Raw genomic sequence first — 16,040 nt, 5'->3', positions numbered from 1 at the left:
GCCTGTGTACCTTACTGTGACAAAGACTATTACCTCTGACCCCCACCAGGGGCTCTGGGTGTGCTGGGCCATCCCTGAGGGTGTGTGTGTGGGGGGGGTGGGGGGGGGTGGCAGTTCATTTGTACAAAAGGGGCCATCCCTGATGTAGTGATAAGGCCGGATGGACGGCTGGACAGTCGGCCACAGCCCACAATGGGCCGGATGCCCCGCACCTGCCCACAAAGGAGGGGGTGGCTCCTGCCTCACGTCTGACCGGCAGCCCTGAGATAGCATCAGCCCAACCGGAGGGCCATCCATCTTGTCCCACAAAGACTGGGACAAAGGCCATGTCAGCGGCAGCCTCCCCGACCCGGTCAATGGGGGCCAGAGCCTTCCTGTGCCAGGCGCCCCAGGCCCAGGCCTGAGGCTTCTTGTCAGGGTCCTGTTTGGGTCCACGAAGAGTGGCCTTCATTGTTTACAGGGCCAGCCGGGTGGAGGCCCCACCCAGGGCAGGAATGGGACTCCAATATTGAGGAAAGTGTCAGCCTTTCATTTGGGCACCCTGGGTCCCTTGTTAGCAGCTTGCGCCACAGTGGGGCACCCTGGAGGAGTCCCAGGCCCTGGCTGCTCAGCCTGAGTTCAGGGGTGGGATAGGGGAGACCAGGGACCAAGGCTGGTCCGAGCGGTCAGAGGCACCTTCCCACGGGAAGTGGTGGTCAAGTGCAGAACATGATTCCAGACACTGCGCAACTCCCTGGTACCCACTCAACCCTGCAGGGACCTGCCTCACCTGTCCTCCAGAGGCTGAGCTTCTAATTCAGATGCCCAGGGAGTTCCAGGTGGGTCATCAGATTATTCTCACCACCCTGACCCATCCCTGACTGCCCTGAAATCTGCCCATCCACGCTCCCAACAGTCCTCAGAGCCTCCTCACGGCCCTTCACTGACCCCCCAGAGACCCCAACTCCAAACATCCTCTCTCTCTCAACCACACTGTCCTGCAGTGCCCTCGATGTCCCCACTGTCTTCACTGTCCAGTATCCTCACCGTCCCCGTGTCCTCACTGCCCCTCAGTGTCCTCACTGTCTCAACACTGTTTTCACTGTCCCCACAATGTCTTCACTACCCTATAATGTGGTCACTGTCTGAGTTCTTCTGTGCCTTCCACTTGAACTCCTTTGAAAGTGAGTGGTCTGGGAGAGTCACTGATCCCGTGTTGGGTGTAGGAAGATGTGATGCATCCCCCTTGAATCACCTCCTAGGGCTTGTCCTGTGGTTTGGGAGGGGAATTTCCGGGTGGTGGGGCACAGAGACCAGTCAGATTGGGAGAAGGGTTTATTCTGCACTGGAGTTTGGTGTGGGGAACCTCGCAGGGGCTGGGCTGCGGCTCACCCCCTTGACCCGCCTAAGCGTCCTGGGCTTTGGCTCGCCTCGCTGCAGAGGGGCGCGTGTGGCCCGGGGCCCGCAGGGGGGGGGGGGGGGGTCTGGAAGACTGTGCCCAGGCGGAGGACGAGCCCCGGTCCGGGTCAGGGCGAGGGCTCCTTGGAGCAGGGTCCTGTCGGGCTGGCACGTCCGCGTCGCTCAGCGCCTCTCAGGATTACTCGTAGAACTCGCTGGCTCCGGCCGTCTCCGCCACCAGCGGGGCGGTCAGCGACAACGGGTGTGCGGCGTGGGCGCGGGCGCGCAGCCGGCGCAGGCGACACAGCAGCAGCAGCAGCAGCAGCGCGTGCAGGAGCCCGAGGCCGAGCAGCAGGAGCTGCGCTGCCAGCGCCCCCCAGCAGAGCGCGCCCGGCGCACAGGCGGCGCGCAGCTCGTCTTCCGCCAGGTAGGGCAGCAGGCGGCCGCGCAGCGCCGGGGGCGCGGCGCAGCGCAGGTCGCGGTAGGGCGCGCGCTCGGGCCGGCCGGCCAACCAGGCGCGCAGTGGCACCAGGCGGCAGTCGCAGCGCCAGGGCTTGCCGCCCAGGTGCGCGGCGCGCAGCACGGGCAGCGAGTCCAGCAGCCCCGGCGGCAGCGCCGTCAGATTGTTGCCCGTCAGCACCAGTTCAGTCGTGTCCGGCGGGAAGGCGGCGGGCAGCGAGGCCCATGTCAGCCCGCGGCGCCCGCAGTCCACGCGCGTCCCCGCACAGCCACACGGCGCGGGGCAGCCCGCGACTGGGCGGCTGGGCGGCGCTAGCAGCAGGAGCAGCAGGCTCAGCGCCCGGCGCGGCCCTGCAAGGGAAGCGCCGCAGTGAGCCTGGTGGCCTGTGTGGCACCTGAGCGGGTCCCTGTACACTCCGGAGACCCGAGCCCCGCCTTACCCCAAAGCCTCTCCACCTCGACCATCCGCGCGCTGACTGTAAGTCCGCCCTAAATCTCCCTACTGCAGCCCAGATGACTGCAGCGCCTCCCAACCCGACTCTGCTCAAGGAGCGCAGTCCTGGGCCTGCCTGACCCCAAACTCACCGGAGCCCATGGCGAGAGGATGGTGACCTGGCTTGTTCTGGAGCGCTGAGCGTTGGCTGGAGAGCCAAGTGATAATGCCGCCCCGCCCCTGCCAGGCCCCAGCACCCCGGCCAAACCGACCACAGCGCTGCCACCCGCCAGAAATAACCCGGAGGCCCAGTAGACAGACGCTGCGGCCCCAGATAGAGCGCTATCACCAGGGCTCGCAGGCTACCAGGGCTTCCGCCCCCCACCAACCCAGGGGAGCACGGATCACTCAGACACCGCTGCGACTTCACCAACATTGTTCTCCTGTCACCAGGACAGGATGCAGCATTCACAACTGAACAAAACTGGAGACTGGGATTGGGGGGGAAGGTATCATGCTGGGGGTGGGGGAGGGATGGACTAGGCAACCCAGGGCAACAGTGCTGCTGGGGAGAAAGGACCTCCAGCCACAGGCAGGGAATGGCAGTCTAGGGGTGGGGGGTTCCCAGGTTGCCCAGCACCCACTGTTCCTGGAGCCCTCAGGCCAGGCCACAGCCCTAGATGAGGAGTTTGGGCAATTGCAGGCGTCCCTGCCCCACCAGCCCCGGGAGATCCTTGCCTGCAGCCAGCTGCTCTCCTTCGGTCTGGAGGGATCCTAAGCGCTTCTGTTGCCCAACCTGCCACTGAGCTACCCAGTGAGGGGTGAGGAGGTAGGGAAGGACTGGCCCACCTCGGCACAAAGTGAGGCCTCAGCGTAAGCTGGGTGGCCCGAGGGAGGGGGCACATGAGGGTTCCCACGTCCACTCTGTGGCACTGGGATGGAGAAATAGACCTGGGATGCCGAGAATCTGCTCCCCTATTCTGCCTTGTTTTACCCCCCTACCTGAGTAGGGCCTGGAGTCGGAGTTCATGACCTTCTGGGGCAGGGGTAGATCTCAAAAGTCATGGCCCAAATTAGCTCCTGTTCCCCCGAGGCCAAAGAGGGCCAGCTGTGGGGGCTGCTGTCCAGGCCCCTTGGAAGCAGATACAAATAAGGGGAGGGACTGGTGCTGAGAATAAATTAGGGTTGTTTGGGGGCTATGAGCCTGCATCTCTGGGTCAGGTTGGGAATAGTCGGGAACAGTCCTGGTCTGGACTATTCCGGGACTGGGGGTGTGCCCAGGCCTGTGGGACATCCAGATTATTCCAGGGTGGAGTCCAGGCCAGTTGGGGTCCAGGGACGGGAAGGGCCAGCCTGGAAACTGGCAGTATATCCATGGCAATGCGGGGCTGGGTTGGGGTCACTGGTCCTGCATCTGCTGCTTCATCTTCTGCAGCATCTCCTGCATGCGCCTTAGCTGGAGGTGAGACGGGAATAGCAGAAGGTAGAGTGACAAACGTGATAGGAGGGGCTGGACCCCCACCCCCACCCCTTCTCCTCCCCTGTGGCCCCACTAACCTCCTCATCCTTCATCCTGATGAGCTTTTCTGTCTCAGCATCCGGGGTAGGCAGTGGTAGGATGGGGATGGGGCTCTCCATGCGGCTGTCCTGGGTCAGTTTGCTGTGGGGTGGACAAGAAGCACAGTTTGTCTGACCCCCAACACTACCGAGGCTCTGCCCTCCTGAGCTCCCACACCGTTGGGTCGGCTCTGGGAAGACAAGGTGCAGGGTGGGGGGCCTACTTGGGAGTCGGGGCAAAGTTCAGATCTGGGAAGGCAGCAAGGATCAGCCCTCTGTTAGGGAGCCTTGGCTGGGAACATGAGGTGCACGATCCAGGTCCGGGTCAGAGCTGCGCACCTGGTCATCTGCTGGATGCAGTGCGCGCGATAGTTCTCATAGTGCACGTCGCATGTCACGTCCTTGAGATCATGCATGTGTGTGCGGATCAGCATGTTGCGAAGCTTCACAAAGTCGCAGTGTGCCTGGTTCTCCACTGTGGGGCAAGAGCGGGTGTGGGGTGGGTGCAGGCCCGGGGGAGCCACCCCACTCCCTCTGTCGCACCCCATGCCTGAACTCACCCTCCACGATCCCCCAGGGGTACAGTCGCCCCCGGACCCGCTGCCCCTTGGCCTCCACCACTGTGTTGCTGCCGATAACCGCGAAGGGCGCACTCTCCTGGGAAGGGCAGGTACAAGGGCTCGCGCCCAGTTAGTGTGAGTATGGGTTAGTGGCTGAAGAGGGACATGGGCACTCGGCACCTGGTCGCTCCTCCAGTATCACTATCAACAGCCCCTCCCCAAAGAGATCCTGGGGTTGCCCAACCCTTGTGGCTTCTCTGAAGCCAGAGCTGGCATGGCTTATACCCGTGGCACAGGGTACGTGCCCAGCCAGGCATATCCTCCCCTTCTGACACCATCCCCCATCAGGAAGTGCTCCATTCAGCTACCATCGCCATCCCTCCCTCCCCAGAGCTGAGCCCCTGCCTCCTGTTACTGATGCTGACTTAGGCTGGGGCCAAGGGCTCCACCCTGCTCTTGGCCCAGTGGCTGCCTATCCCGTGCCTTAGGCTTGGTTATTGCCACGCTAGATCCCGGGGCACCCAAAGCCACAACCACCCTCTGGAGCTCAGAATTCTGGGAGCCAGGGCACACACAGGCTTGTGGCCATCAGGCCAGACCCTTCTGCTCGTGACCCATTGGAAGAAGACTGAGGAGCAGGGTCAGGGTGGAGGCCTGGCCAGGACTGTGCCTTTGGGTCCTGGCAAGTGCTCCATGACACGCTAACCACACGGGGCCCAAACTGCACAAGCCAGTGGGGACATGAGTGACCGTACCCCACCCCCACCCCCCCACCCCACCCCAGGTGGAGGGGCTCTGCTGCCCAGACAAAAGACTCTTTCCCCCACCGGGTTGGACCTGGATGCTTGGTGCCATGTAAACTGACCTCCAGTTCCCTCCTCTGCCACCCCAGGCCGCTCACCTTCAGTTCCCGATCCTGCTGCTTGAAGTCCTCATCCTCGTCAGAGTCACATTCAGGGAACTGGTACACGTGGATCCCAAACTTGTCAATCTCCTCCCGGATCTGTGGCAGGGCAAGGGCTGTCAGATTTGAGGCTGGCCAGGGACCCGGGGCCAGGTGCGCTGGCACCCAGGATCAGCACACTTGGTGTTCTGGGTCCTGGAGACTTAGCCCAGGCCCAGTTGCCAGGCTCACCCGCTCCTTCAGCTTCCGGATCTCGCTGGGGACGAGACAGTCAGCTTTGGCGATGAGGGGCACAATGTTCACCTTCTCATGCAGAGCCTTCATGAAACCCACATCCACTGGCCGCAGCCTGCAGAGAGCATCCAGGGGTGGAGAGGGGCATGGTGGGGGTGGTGGGGGCACAGAGAGAGGGTGGGATGGGCTCAGGGAGGGCATGGTTGTGAGGGCACAGGCAGAAGATAAGCAGTGACAGGTGCAGCCAACGGGGAACCACGGAGGCGGGCCCCACCCCCCACCCTGAGCCTGTTCCCAGGACATTCACGCACCCGTGTCCAAAAGGGGAGATGAAGTAGAGGCAGCAGTGCACGCGGTTGTCTTGGATGTTCTTGCGGTTGAGGCCACTCTCGTCACGAAAATACTGCTCAAACTGCTGGTCCACATAATCGGTGATGGGCTTCCAGCTGCAGGTAGGCAGGAGGGTTGGTGAGGCCAGGGGGACGCTGGATCAGCCTAGGCACAGACTGTTCCCCAGCCAGGCTTTCCTCACCACTCAGAGTTGTTGACAGCATCCCCGAAGCCCGGTGTGTCTACAATGGTGAGCTTCAGCTTGACCCCCTTCTCCTCAATGTCCACCGTGTGCTTCAGGATCTCTGTCGTTTGGCTGATGTGCTCTGTGGGTGTCGGGGCATCGTTTGGAGGGGTCTCTCCAACTCTCAGACCCCACCCCCACTGGGCAGCCAGGACCCTTGTTCTCATCCATTCTAGCATTTAGCCCTGGCCTCATGGCCTGACTGTGGTCTGGGCCACTCCTCCTGGACCCTGAACAGGAGAGACCCACGCTGTGGGGAGAGAGGAGCAGGGTCTGGACCCAGAAGGGACCCCTTTGAAAGGTCACACAGCAGAGGATGGGGAACCAATGCCAGGGCTGCATAGGGCCCACTCACCCTCGGCACTGAGCAGCTTCCGGTCCTTGTACAAGTCGGTCAGGAAGAGGCTGTGGACCAGCGTGGACTTCCCCAGGCCCGACTCACCTGCCAGCAGGTACAGTGAAAGAGTCAGGTTAAGTCTGGGACCCCTCTGACAAAGCCTAGCTGGCTATGGCCCAAGCCACCCCACCTGGGAGTCCAGCCCACTCACCCGCCACCATAAGAGTGAAATCCAAGCCCTTCTTCACAGACTTCTGGTGCACCTGATCGGGCAGTGTGACCAAGCCCACGTACTGCTTGTTGATATCCTGGGGGGCAGGGGCAGGGCAAGTCAGGAGCAGGCTTGGATTCCTGGGGCAGTCCGATGCCCTGTCCCCTACCCGGCTCAGACATGGAGGCAGCAGAGGGCAGAGTCCTCTGTGTGGGGAGTTTCAATGGCAGAAAGGGGTGAGGGCCTGTGAGCAAAGGCCTGGAGCTGGGAAGGCAGGTAAGGGGGTGACAGGCATCCTTGCCCCCGCCTCAGTGAGTGGCTTTGCAGGGACCTGAGAATGTGTCTGTGTGTGTAGAGTTTAGGATGCCTGGCTGCAGCAGGCCTAGGCTGGGTCCTCCCTTGGGTGGTGGGCAGAGGGCACCAGGACCCAGACCCCTCACACACATCCAAGGCCCTCCATAGGCGGGAGAAGGCCCCTGGCCTCAATACTCACCCCTCCTGAGTGTACCAGGGGGTGGGAGGCCACCCTCCACCATCCAGCCGCGGGGGGTGGCTGGCTGCTGCTACCAAGGGGAGCAAGGGCTATTTATAGACAGCGGCACCAAGCCTCCCCCACCCTCGGGGTCCCAGCGCCCAGTCAGGTGGACCCTGGCCCTGCCGGTCCCTGTCACGTCCCAGAGCCCTTGGGACCGGGACCCGGCAGGCACACACAACGCTGACCCACATTCCACTCCCCTCTCCACACACACCTTGAGCCGCCTCTGGGCCCGGGTCCGCCGTGACAGCAGCTGCTCCACCAGGCGGTCCTGGGGCGCTGCCAGCGAGTCCATCGCTGCGTTTGGACCCCAGACCGGGTCAGACCCACAGGGGGAGGGCTTTCAGGAGGGACTCACAGGCGGTACTGCCCTGAAGCTCTGTTCTCGCCCCCGTTTTACAGACGGGGGAATTGAGGTCCAGAGAAGGGACGTTGCCCACCCGCGGTGTGGCTGACCCCAGAGGCCACGCGGACCGGCCCCGAGCCGCGCGCGCGGTCTCAGCCACAGGCAGGCCCGGCTCCCGCACCGAACCAGAGGCGGGGCCTCGCGGGCGCTGGCAGGCGGGGCGGGCGGGGAAAAAGACCGCCCCACCCTCATGGTCGCCGGGAAACAGTCGCTTGGAAATTGGGCCGCCGGGGGAGCCACCGGAAAGCTGCTTCGGAGGGCAGGGCCCAGCATAGGCGCGCATAGGCACGGAGGCGGAGTCCCGCTGCCGGACGGGTGGCCTCTGTCCGGGCGTCTCGACCACCCGGGTGGGAGGGTGGGGAAGCCAGGGCCCACCTAAGGGCCCTAGGGGGCGGGGTTTGTGGCCGCCCCGCGTCTCGCCCCCTCCAGGTGCAGCGCGGCTTTCACCCGCCAGAGGGCGCCGGGAGAACGTTCCCGGGACCTATGCGCACCCACGCGGGAAGCGGCCCCTCTCACTCCTTCTCTCCTCGTAGAATTGGCCCAGAAACCTCCCGGCGGTGTCGCGGAGTCCTAACTATCCACGGCCACACCCCTCCTTGTACGCTCCCTCCCCCCTCGTATGTTATGTGTGTGTGATGGGAGCAGGAGTGTTCTGGACTGGTGTGGCCCTTCCAGACACGTGGGAACTGGGAGGGGGCAGAGCCCACCTCCCCAGCCTGGACCCACCTCCCCTTCGCCCGGGCTTGAAGGGGCTCAAGTGCTCAGTTAGAGCACCAGAGGCCTACCCACCCTACCTCCGGGAAACTTGGAAGCTGCAGCCAGCCAGCACTGGCCACAGCTGCCCCCAGACCACTTCTGCCAGCCAAAGTGGGGGGATGGTGTGTAGAGTGAACTTACCCCCTCCCCATCATTTGTCTCCCTGTCAGCCTCCTCGCCTGCTCTGATCCACAAGACGGACCCGCGAGGGCTGGAAAGCTCAAGCCGGTATAGCTCTCACCCTCTGTGACCACCCCAGGGGCCACAGGCCTCTCCTGGGCACCAAACCCTTCCTCACCCCTCTCTCCAGGACCCTACCAGAATCAGAACCAGCCAGCCAGGCAGGAGGGAGGCTTGGAAAGGAGCTGCAACAAGAACAGACATACTTCTTGGACTGTGTATCAGTGGGGATAGGCGGCCCCCCAGCTCTTCCCCACCCTGGTTCTCCCTTCTTGGCTCCCCTGGTTGGGGGGCCTCTGTCCATTTGTCCAGGCTCATGATGCTGCTGTGGGGCCTGGAGGCCCCTGGCACCTGGGGAGGAGGGGTGGGCCCACAGCTGGGAACAGGAGAGTCTTTCATCCAGAGGAGAGCAGGGGGAAGCCACAGGGCACCTCCCTCAGCTCTCCCAGCTGGGCCCGCAGTCCTTGCCCCGAGAAAGCCTCCACACTGGCCCCAGCCCTCTGCCATGTGGACCTGTAGGAAGTGTCTGGGCCAAGTCCCACCCAATCTCCACCTGTAGGTCCACTAGAGACACAGCCCCTCAGCCTAGCAGCCTAGCCCCCCTGCCAGACAGGCTGGCATCTCAGGCTCAGGGCATCTCCAAGACAGACACACCTGGGTCTACGCCTTAGCACTTCACAGCTGGGTGTCTAATGGAGCTTGTCACTCTCAGACTGCCTCAGTTTCTCCACTGATAAGGCACAGCCTCTGGGGAGGCCCAGGTCAGAAGGGCAAGAATCAGGAGGGTGACATGTCAGGAGGGAAAGGATCTCACTCCCAGCTCCTGCCCCTGCACCCAAACTCACCCAGACAGGGCCTGTGGATTCCCTGGGGGAGCTCCAGAGAAGGGGCCCTGCCACCCCCTCTCTCTGCCCATGAAGTACAACAAATATTTCTCAGGGCTTCCTGAGCTGTAGACACAGCTGCGCCCACCTCCTCCCGGTGCCTGAGACTCTCGAGGCATTTCCATTCTTAGAATCACTGGAGTCAGCTCTGGAAGCAGCCACCAGAGCCAATAGAGCCCCCATCACTGCCTGAGACAAGGTGGGGGCCAGAGGATGGGGGCACGGAGGGCCACCAGAGCACCCCCCCACCCTCTTTCATAGTGTGGATAGCTCACCAACACCAAACAATATTAACGGTGAAACTACCATATTCTTCCAGCTCCCCCCCCAGATCCTCGGGGAGCCTGTCCCAAAGACCTGGCTCCTTGGCTTTGTTCCTGGGGCTCCCCCTCCACCTGCATGGTGCCCTCTCCCTCTGGTCTGAGGGGTAGGGGACAGGTGAGGCTGGCTCCTAACTGACCTTGAAGGATGGGCAGACACAGGCCTGACAGGGCTCACACCTCAGCAGGAGGGAGTCCCTGTTGGTGCTAGGCAGCAGCTGCCTGGCCCAGTAACTCCAAGGCCCAGGAGAAGCTGTGGGGGCTGGTCTCCCGGGCCTTCTCTCTCTCTCCTTCAAACAATAGCCTGGCAGCATGTGTCCCTGCGTCTCAGGCATTGTCTGACCTGCCTTGATAGGAAGACAGCTCCTGGCCCGGGCTCCCTGGAGAGGCCCTTGCCAGCAGGTTGAGGTTGAGGGGCCCCTCCCCAAGAGCCTCACCTGTCCCAGGGTGGGGCGTGTCCCTGCCAGGAGACTGGCACCTGGCAGCCAGTGACTCCCAGCCCCCACCCCACCTGCTGGGCCGCACCCTGGGCCAGGACTTCGGGGTTCTACCCAGCATCTACCCACTGTGTGAATTCCTATCTCTGACGAGGAGTGCCAAGGCCACCTTGGTGCCAGAGTTAGGCCAAGAAAATCCCCCAACATGACTGAGCTCAAGCCAGAAAGGCCTCCAGCAGGGCTCCAGAGCCCCCTGCCCATCTGGTTACCCACCCCCACCCCACTCTCAGGATCTCCCAGCTCTGTTTAACCCCAGCCTCAGCTGGGTTTCACAGTGGGTGCCCAGGTCAGCCTCCTGTCATGTCCTGCATTCCCTGAGTGGGGGCCAGGCCAGCCCCTGTGGGAGGCCACAAGCCTATTTGTACCCACTAGGTTGGAAGACCCATTCTGGGCACAGGGATGACTCAGACCAGGCCTTAGAGGCTCCCAGTCTGGGGAAGAGGTCTGGCCACAGATCAGCCCACTCAAATTGGTGTGTGGGGAGAAGAGACATAAGATGCACAGGAGTGGGGTGGGGCTGCTTAGGGTCTAGGTGCTGGCTGGTGGATACAGACCCCTCCCCTAGCCTGTGGCCTGCGGTGACGGTGGCCTCACTCAGGACCCCCAACACGAGGCCTAAGGCCAGTTCAGGGAGGATACACTGGCACTGGACCATTGGGAGACACCCGGCCCATCCCCCCATCCTGGGAGGGGCACCCCTGCTGTAAGGGTCAGGGGTCAGGCCCCCAGGGGCCCAGTGCCCACTCCTCCCCTCTGTAGCCCCTGGCACGGCGGCACTGCCCCAGCTGACAATCGGTTATCGCGACAGGGCGGGATGACGGCCGGCGGGGGCGGGGTCGCGCCTGGGCGCCGGCGGCGTTGGTGGCACAATGGGTGACAGCCGGCCGCGGGGGGAGCGGCGGCGCGCACGTACCTGCTTGTCCTCTGCGGGGTCGGGGTCGGGTCGGGGTCCGGGTCCGGGCCGGCGGGCGGGGGAGAGACGGAAAGACACGGTGAGAGGCGGGCGGGCGGCGGGGACAAAGGCGCGCGCGGGCGCGCGGGCAGGCGCCGGGCTCACCTGGGGTCGCCAGCTTGCTCTTGTACCGCAGGCCTGTGCTCATGGTGGCCGCCGGCGGGGGGGACGGGCGGCGGCGGGCGCGCGGGCGGGGCGCGGCGACGAGCGGCTGAGGCCGAGGCCAGGCTGCGGGGTGACCGGCCCCTCCGCGCCGCCGCCGCCCGCCCCGCCCGCGCGCCCGCCAGCCAATCGGCGCCCGCCGCGCCCACGCACGACCCGGCGCGGCCGGCGGGGGCGGGGACCCAGGCGCCCCCCAACGGCCCCGCGCCCGCCGCCTCCGGGCGACGCCCTCGCTCACAGCCGCAGGCCAGCGCCCCGGGAACCCGGCGACGCCCACGATGCCCCAGCCCACGGCAAGGCGGCTGCCCGACTCCCGCCACACCTCGCGTCTCCCATGCCCAGGCCTGGACTCTGCCTGCCTCGCTCTCGAGGGACCCCAGTCGGTGCCTCAGCCTCTGACCTTCCCAACGTGTGGCTCTTCCGTAAGACCTTGCCCCCCAGGGACTGGCGGCCTCCTGCCAGCCGCTCCTCACCTCACCATGGACGATGGAGGTGCTGGCCTGTGGAGTCCTGCTCCTGGCCACAGCAGGAGAGGTGATGGTCACCCCACGGACGGCCGGATGCCCGGCGCAGGGCCGGTGCCCCAGCTTCCCTCCTGCAGCCTGTTCAGTGCTGTGCACATCTGCTCTGGGAGGAGACACCTAGGCAAGCTGCAAAGTCCAAGCCCCTGGGCCGTTGTCCCTCTTCTCTTTTTCTGGCTTATTTTCTGGGATTATTTCTAAAGAGTAACCGAGCTGACATCTGGGACAGGACGGACCGACCTCAAGCCTGCCTGCTCCCCCACTCCCCACCCCAGCTGTACACCCTCTGCTCTGCAGATGGCAGCCAGAACTGCTACCACCCTGAGAAGGGGGGCAGGGAGATCTCGGCCTCCTGTGCTAGAGGCCAGTCAGTGGCACTGAAGGCAGGGCCAGGGCCTGCACCCCATTTACAGATGGGGAAACTGAGGCCCCAGACCTTCAGTGATTGGCAAGATTCTCAAGCATGAGTGCCTCCTGTCTTCCGTCACTATCACACTCCCAAGTACCTTTGGCTTCCCTGGAGTGCTCTCAGATGTCATATCTGGAGTCTTCGGTCCCACAGAAAGGACAGGCAGACCTGTGGTCACCAGCTCCCCCAATGACAGCCCCCTTAGGAGGACATGGCCTGCTGTACCTTCCACACTCAGGAAGCGCTCCTTTCTCCCTAGCCCCTTGTGTGCCCCTTGGTCCTCCTCCATCTCTGAATCACCAGCACCTAGCACAGAGTTGTTTGCTCAGAAAATGAAAAAGCCATGTAAGCAGCAGCATTGCTCTGCAAAGTTCTGTGGCAAACGCCCATTTCCCCCTCCACTGGGACCTCCATGTAGTCCAGAGCTGTGACCAGTGTGGGGACACTCCACCGCTCAGACCCCTCATCCAAAGCCTCAGGGCCAGATGTGTTTGGAATTCAGAATTTGTCATATATCTCATACAGTACATGATAACTCATTGGAGCCGGCTGCAGCTGCTGGTAACCAAACACATTAAGATGTTTGTAGTGGAGGGGTACCAGGGTAGCTCAGTAGGTTAAGCGTCCGACCTCAGCTCAGGTCATGATCTCTTGGTCTGTGAGTTCGAACCCCGTGCTGGGCTCTGTGCTGACAGCTCAGAGCCTGGAGCCTGCTTTGGATTCTGTGTCTCCCTCACTCTCTACCCCTCCCCCACTTGTATTCTGTCTCTGTCTCTCTCAAAAATAAATAAACATTAAAAAAAAAAACTTTTAAAGATGTTTGTAGTGAAATGAGGGGTGTCCAGGTGGCCCAGTCGGTTAAGCGTCCAACTCTTGATTTTGGCTCAGGTTGTGATCTCACGGGTTTGGGCTCTGTGCTGACAGCATGGAGCCTGCTTGGGATTCTCACTCTCCCCCTCTCTCTCTGCCCGTCTCCCGCTCACAATCTCTCTCTCTTAAAATAAATACATAAACAAACAAACAAACAAACATTTAAAAAAGGTGTCGGTAGTGAAGTGCGACTATTCACATGAACTGGAATTAATAAAGGCCATAACACATGGTTACACATCAGCCCAGGGCTGCCTTTGTTACAGAGTTTCGAACACTTTAAGTTTCAGAGATTTGGGGGAATTTGGAATTGGGGATAAAGGAATGCAGCAGGGAGGGAACACTTGAAGTGACAGGCAGGACTTCTGAATCTTCCTCAGCTCCGCCAGGCTTGGTGGAAACCCCATCTGAGGGGGCCTGAAGCTTTGCAAAATGGTTGAACTGGTCAGTGAAAACTGGCACTTGGACCTTTAGTATGAATTGACCCATGCAAGCCTGTGCTTGTGGGGACAAAGGAGGAGACAGGAACCTATCCTCGATGAGGCAGACATGTCTTTGCAAAGGGCTGTCTCTGGGCTCAGCGGGGAGGGGGGCTCCGGGCAGCCCTGGGTCAGGTCTTGAGGGGAGTTGGCTGCAGGTCAAGGGCATAGCTCAGGCAGAGGGTGGGAGGTGCACCTGTACAAGAATCATAGGCTTTAAAACAATTCTGGAGATGGGAGACAAAAAGAACAAGGTGTATCACATAAACATGTCTTTTTTTGTAATGTTTATTTTTTGAGAGCAGAGCACAAGTGGGGGAGGAGCAGACAGAGAGGGAGACACAGAATCCAAAGCAGGCTCCAGACTCCAAGCTGTCAGTATGGAGCCTGATGCGGGGCTCAAACCCACGAACTATGAGATCATGACCTGAGCTGAAGTCAGACGCTTAACTGACTTGAGCCACCCAGGTGCCCCTAATATGTCTTTTTTTAATTGAAGTAAGTACATTCCAAAAGATTACATACAGAAATGCTGTTGGATTTGGATCTGGAGTGGAGTCGTGGATCGGTGTGGAGCCGATGGAAAGAAGACCGGAGCCACTCCCTGGAAGGAGAAGGTATCAAGGGCAGGCCTGAGTTAATGCCTTCTGTGAAATGCCATAGTGTGTCCTGAGGCTGCTGGCCCGGAAGGGGGAAGAGAGGGGTCTCCTCCTTGCCTTGGGGCTGTGGTCACCTGGACCGAGTCCAGGGGATAGCCCTGAATCCCACCACAGACACACTGCCTAGCTGAGAGACTCTCGGGGTAGCAGCATGCATTGATTGACATGCAGAATATCTGCCCAGGGACATTTTGGAAGTAGGACTGTGAGGTGCTTGTACTGGCCAGCAGATTCGTGGGATGTGCCTCCAGTTCTCCCAGATGTGTCAACGTAAGGCCTTTCCTTCCTCCAGCCTAGATACTGCCGATGGGATGGCCTGAGCCAAACTGTCACACTGCTCCTGTTTATTAAACATGTGCAAACCCTGAGGGGGATGGGTGACATTGGGAAGGTGTGGGAGCTGCAGGGCCTGGTCTGGACACACACGGCGTTAACCTGGGTAAGGGGCTGTGGCCTCCCTGACTGGGCTCTGAGTCTGCTTCCTCAGCAGGCAGAGAAAGCATTGGCTCTGGTACAAAGGGGAGTAAATAAGACACCCCTGGGTGAAAAAAAAAATGCTACTTTTTAATTCACAAGGAAAAGAAGTTAATGAGTGAAAACATAAGTTACACCCAGAAAAATCTGTTCAACCAACTTGGGCTACAAATAGCTTGATGCTTTCCAGAAAAAAAAAAAAGGCAACAAAACCTCTTTTAGTTAAGGCATTCTCAAAAGGCTGTGTTCAGCCCATGCTGTGTCTCCCTCCCCGGACACGGACACGTGGGCATCAGCATGGCCACGGGAGACCGAAGATGGCCTCACAGTAAACCACTATGATAGTGACAAAGGGACAAATGGGTGGCAAGTGAGGCAGGTGCCAGGGTTGAGGTTTGTTCCAGGTTACACACAGATGTCAGGTGGAACAGGGGCCACCAATGACAAAGCTCGAGAATGTTCAATTCATCCGAGGACAAGGGCAGAGGGCAAGCTGGGTACAATGCATTAGACCCCTAGGATCCCCTCACAGGGGTATTGGAGGGAAGGGATCTACAGGGTCATGCCTGCCCAATGGAGGTGAGACTACGTCCCTGAAAAAAAGGGTCACCACGAAGAAAGGAGAAACACATGTCCCTTTATCTGAACAGAGGCACTACAAAGGACCTTACGTTAGCTCAAAACACATTAAATCCACTTGGCTTCTTAAGGTGAAATGGAAATCTCGCTTGCCTTCCTACATCAAGGTAGCACATGGGGCCACAAACTCCGAGTGGCTAGGGACAGTGATGTAAACTTGGTCTGAGCCCTCTGGAAGCTGGTGGCTTGAGGGTTAGGAAAGAACGAGACAGGGGTCCCGGGAAGATGGCGGCATAGGAGGATGCTGGGCTCACCGCGTGTCCTGCTGATCACTTAGATTCCACCTACACCTGCCTAAATAACCCAGAAAACCGCCAGAGGATTAGCAGAACGGAGTCTCGGGAGCCAAGCGCAGACGAGAGGCCCACGGAAGAGGGTAGGAAGGGCGGCGAGGCGGTGCGCTCCACGGACTGGCGGGAGGGAGCCGGGGCGGAGGGGCAGCCTGCCGGCCAAGCAGAGCCCCCGAGTCTGGCTGGCAAAAGTGGAGGGGCCGGACAGACTGTGTTCCGACAGCAAGCGCGACTGAGCGTCTGGGAGGTCATAAGTTAACAGCTCTGCTCAGAAAGTGGGAAGGCTGGAGGACAAAGGGAGGGAGAGCTGCTGAGCCCCGGACCACAGAGCTCAGTTTGGTGGGGAACAAAGGCGCACGCC

General features: G+C 61.2%; 2 protein-coding genes across 3 annotated transcripts; both read right to left on the bottom strand.

Moving 5' to 3' along the window:
- Nucleotides 1-1,296: 1,296 nt before the first annotated feature.
- Nucleotides 1,297-2,605, bottom strand: GP1BB (glycoprotein Ib platelet subunit beta). The gene is made up of 2 exons (XM_030336641.1): nt 2,422-2,605; nt 1,297-2,187 (listed from the first exon to the last, which is right to left on the bottom strand). Exons 1-2 carry the CDS (start codon nt 2,429-2,431, stop codon nt 1,577-1,579), a joined length of 621 nt encoding a protein of 206 aa, XP_030192501.1. The 5' UTR covers nt 2,432-2,605; the 3' UTR covers nt 1,297-1,576.
- A 163-nt stretch (nt 2,606-2,768) lies between these two features.
- On the bottom strand, nt 2,769-11,370 carry SEPTIN5 (septin 5). 2 transcript variants are annotated; one of them, XM_030336640.1, is made up of 12 exons: nt 11,282-11,370; nt 11,138-11,148; nt 6,647-6,743; nt 6,454-6,540; nt 6,057-6,180; nt 5,836-5,970; nt 5,522-5,639; nt 5,288-5,389; nt 4,387-4,483; nt 4,166-4,301; nt 3,827-3,929; nt 2,769-3,725 (listed from the first exon to the last, which is right to left on the bottom strand). In XM_030336640.1, exons 1-12 carry the CDS (start codon nt 11,322-11,324, stop codon nt 3,669-3,671), a joined length of 1,110 nt encoding a protein of 369 aa, XP_030192500.1. In that variant the 5' UTR covers nt 11,325-11,370; the 3' UTR covers nt 2,769-3,668. The 2 variants fall into 2 exon arrangements, with proteins under 2 accessions (XP_030192500.1, XP_030192499.1); XM_030336639.2 differs by lacking the exons at nt 11,138-11,148; nt 11,282-11,370 and adding an exon at nt 7,396-7,706.
- Between the last annotated feature and the right edge of the window lie 4,670 nt (nt 11,371-16,040).

Source organism: Lynx canadensis, chromosome D3 (genome assembly GCF_007474595.2).
Source record: "Lynx canadensis isolate LIC74 chromosome D3, mLynCan4.pri.v2, whole genome shotgun sequence".
In the NCBI taxonomy this organism is placed as follows: Eukaryota; Metazoa; Chordata; class Mammalia; order Carnivora; family Felidae; genus Lynx; species Lynx canadensis.
The sequence above is the reverse complement of the archived record's forward strand: the minus strand, read 5'-3'. Positions and strand labels throughout refer to the sequence as shown.

Excerpts from the sequence above, each read along its gene's own strand:
- SEPTIN5 (XM_030336639.2), bottom strand. The coding sequence starts at position 7,476 with ATGGACTCGCTGGCAGCGCCCCAGGACCGCCTGGTGGAGCAGCTGCTG. Across the intron at positions 4,302-4,386 it reads CCCCTGGGGGATCGTGGAGG|TGGAGAACCAGGCACACTGC; the intron begins GTGAGTTCAGGC and ends CTTGCCCCACAG. Across the intron at positions 3,930-4,165 it reads TGCATCCAGCAGATGACCAG|CAAACTGACCCAGGACAGCC; the intron begins GTGCGCAGCTCT and ends TCCACCCCACAG.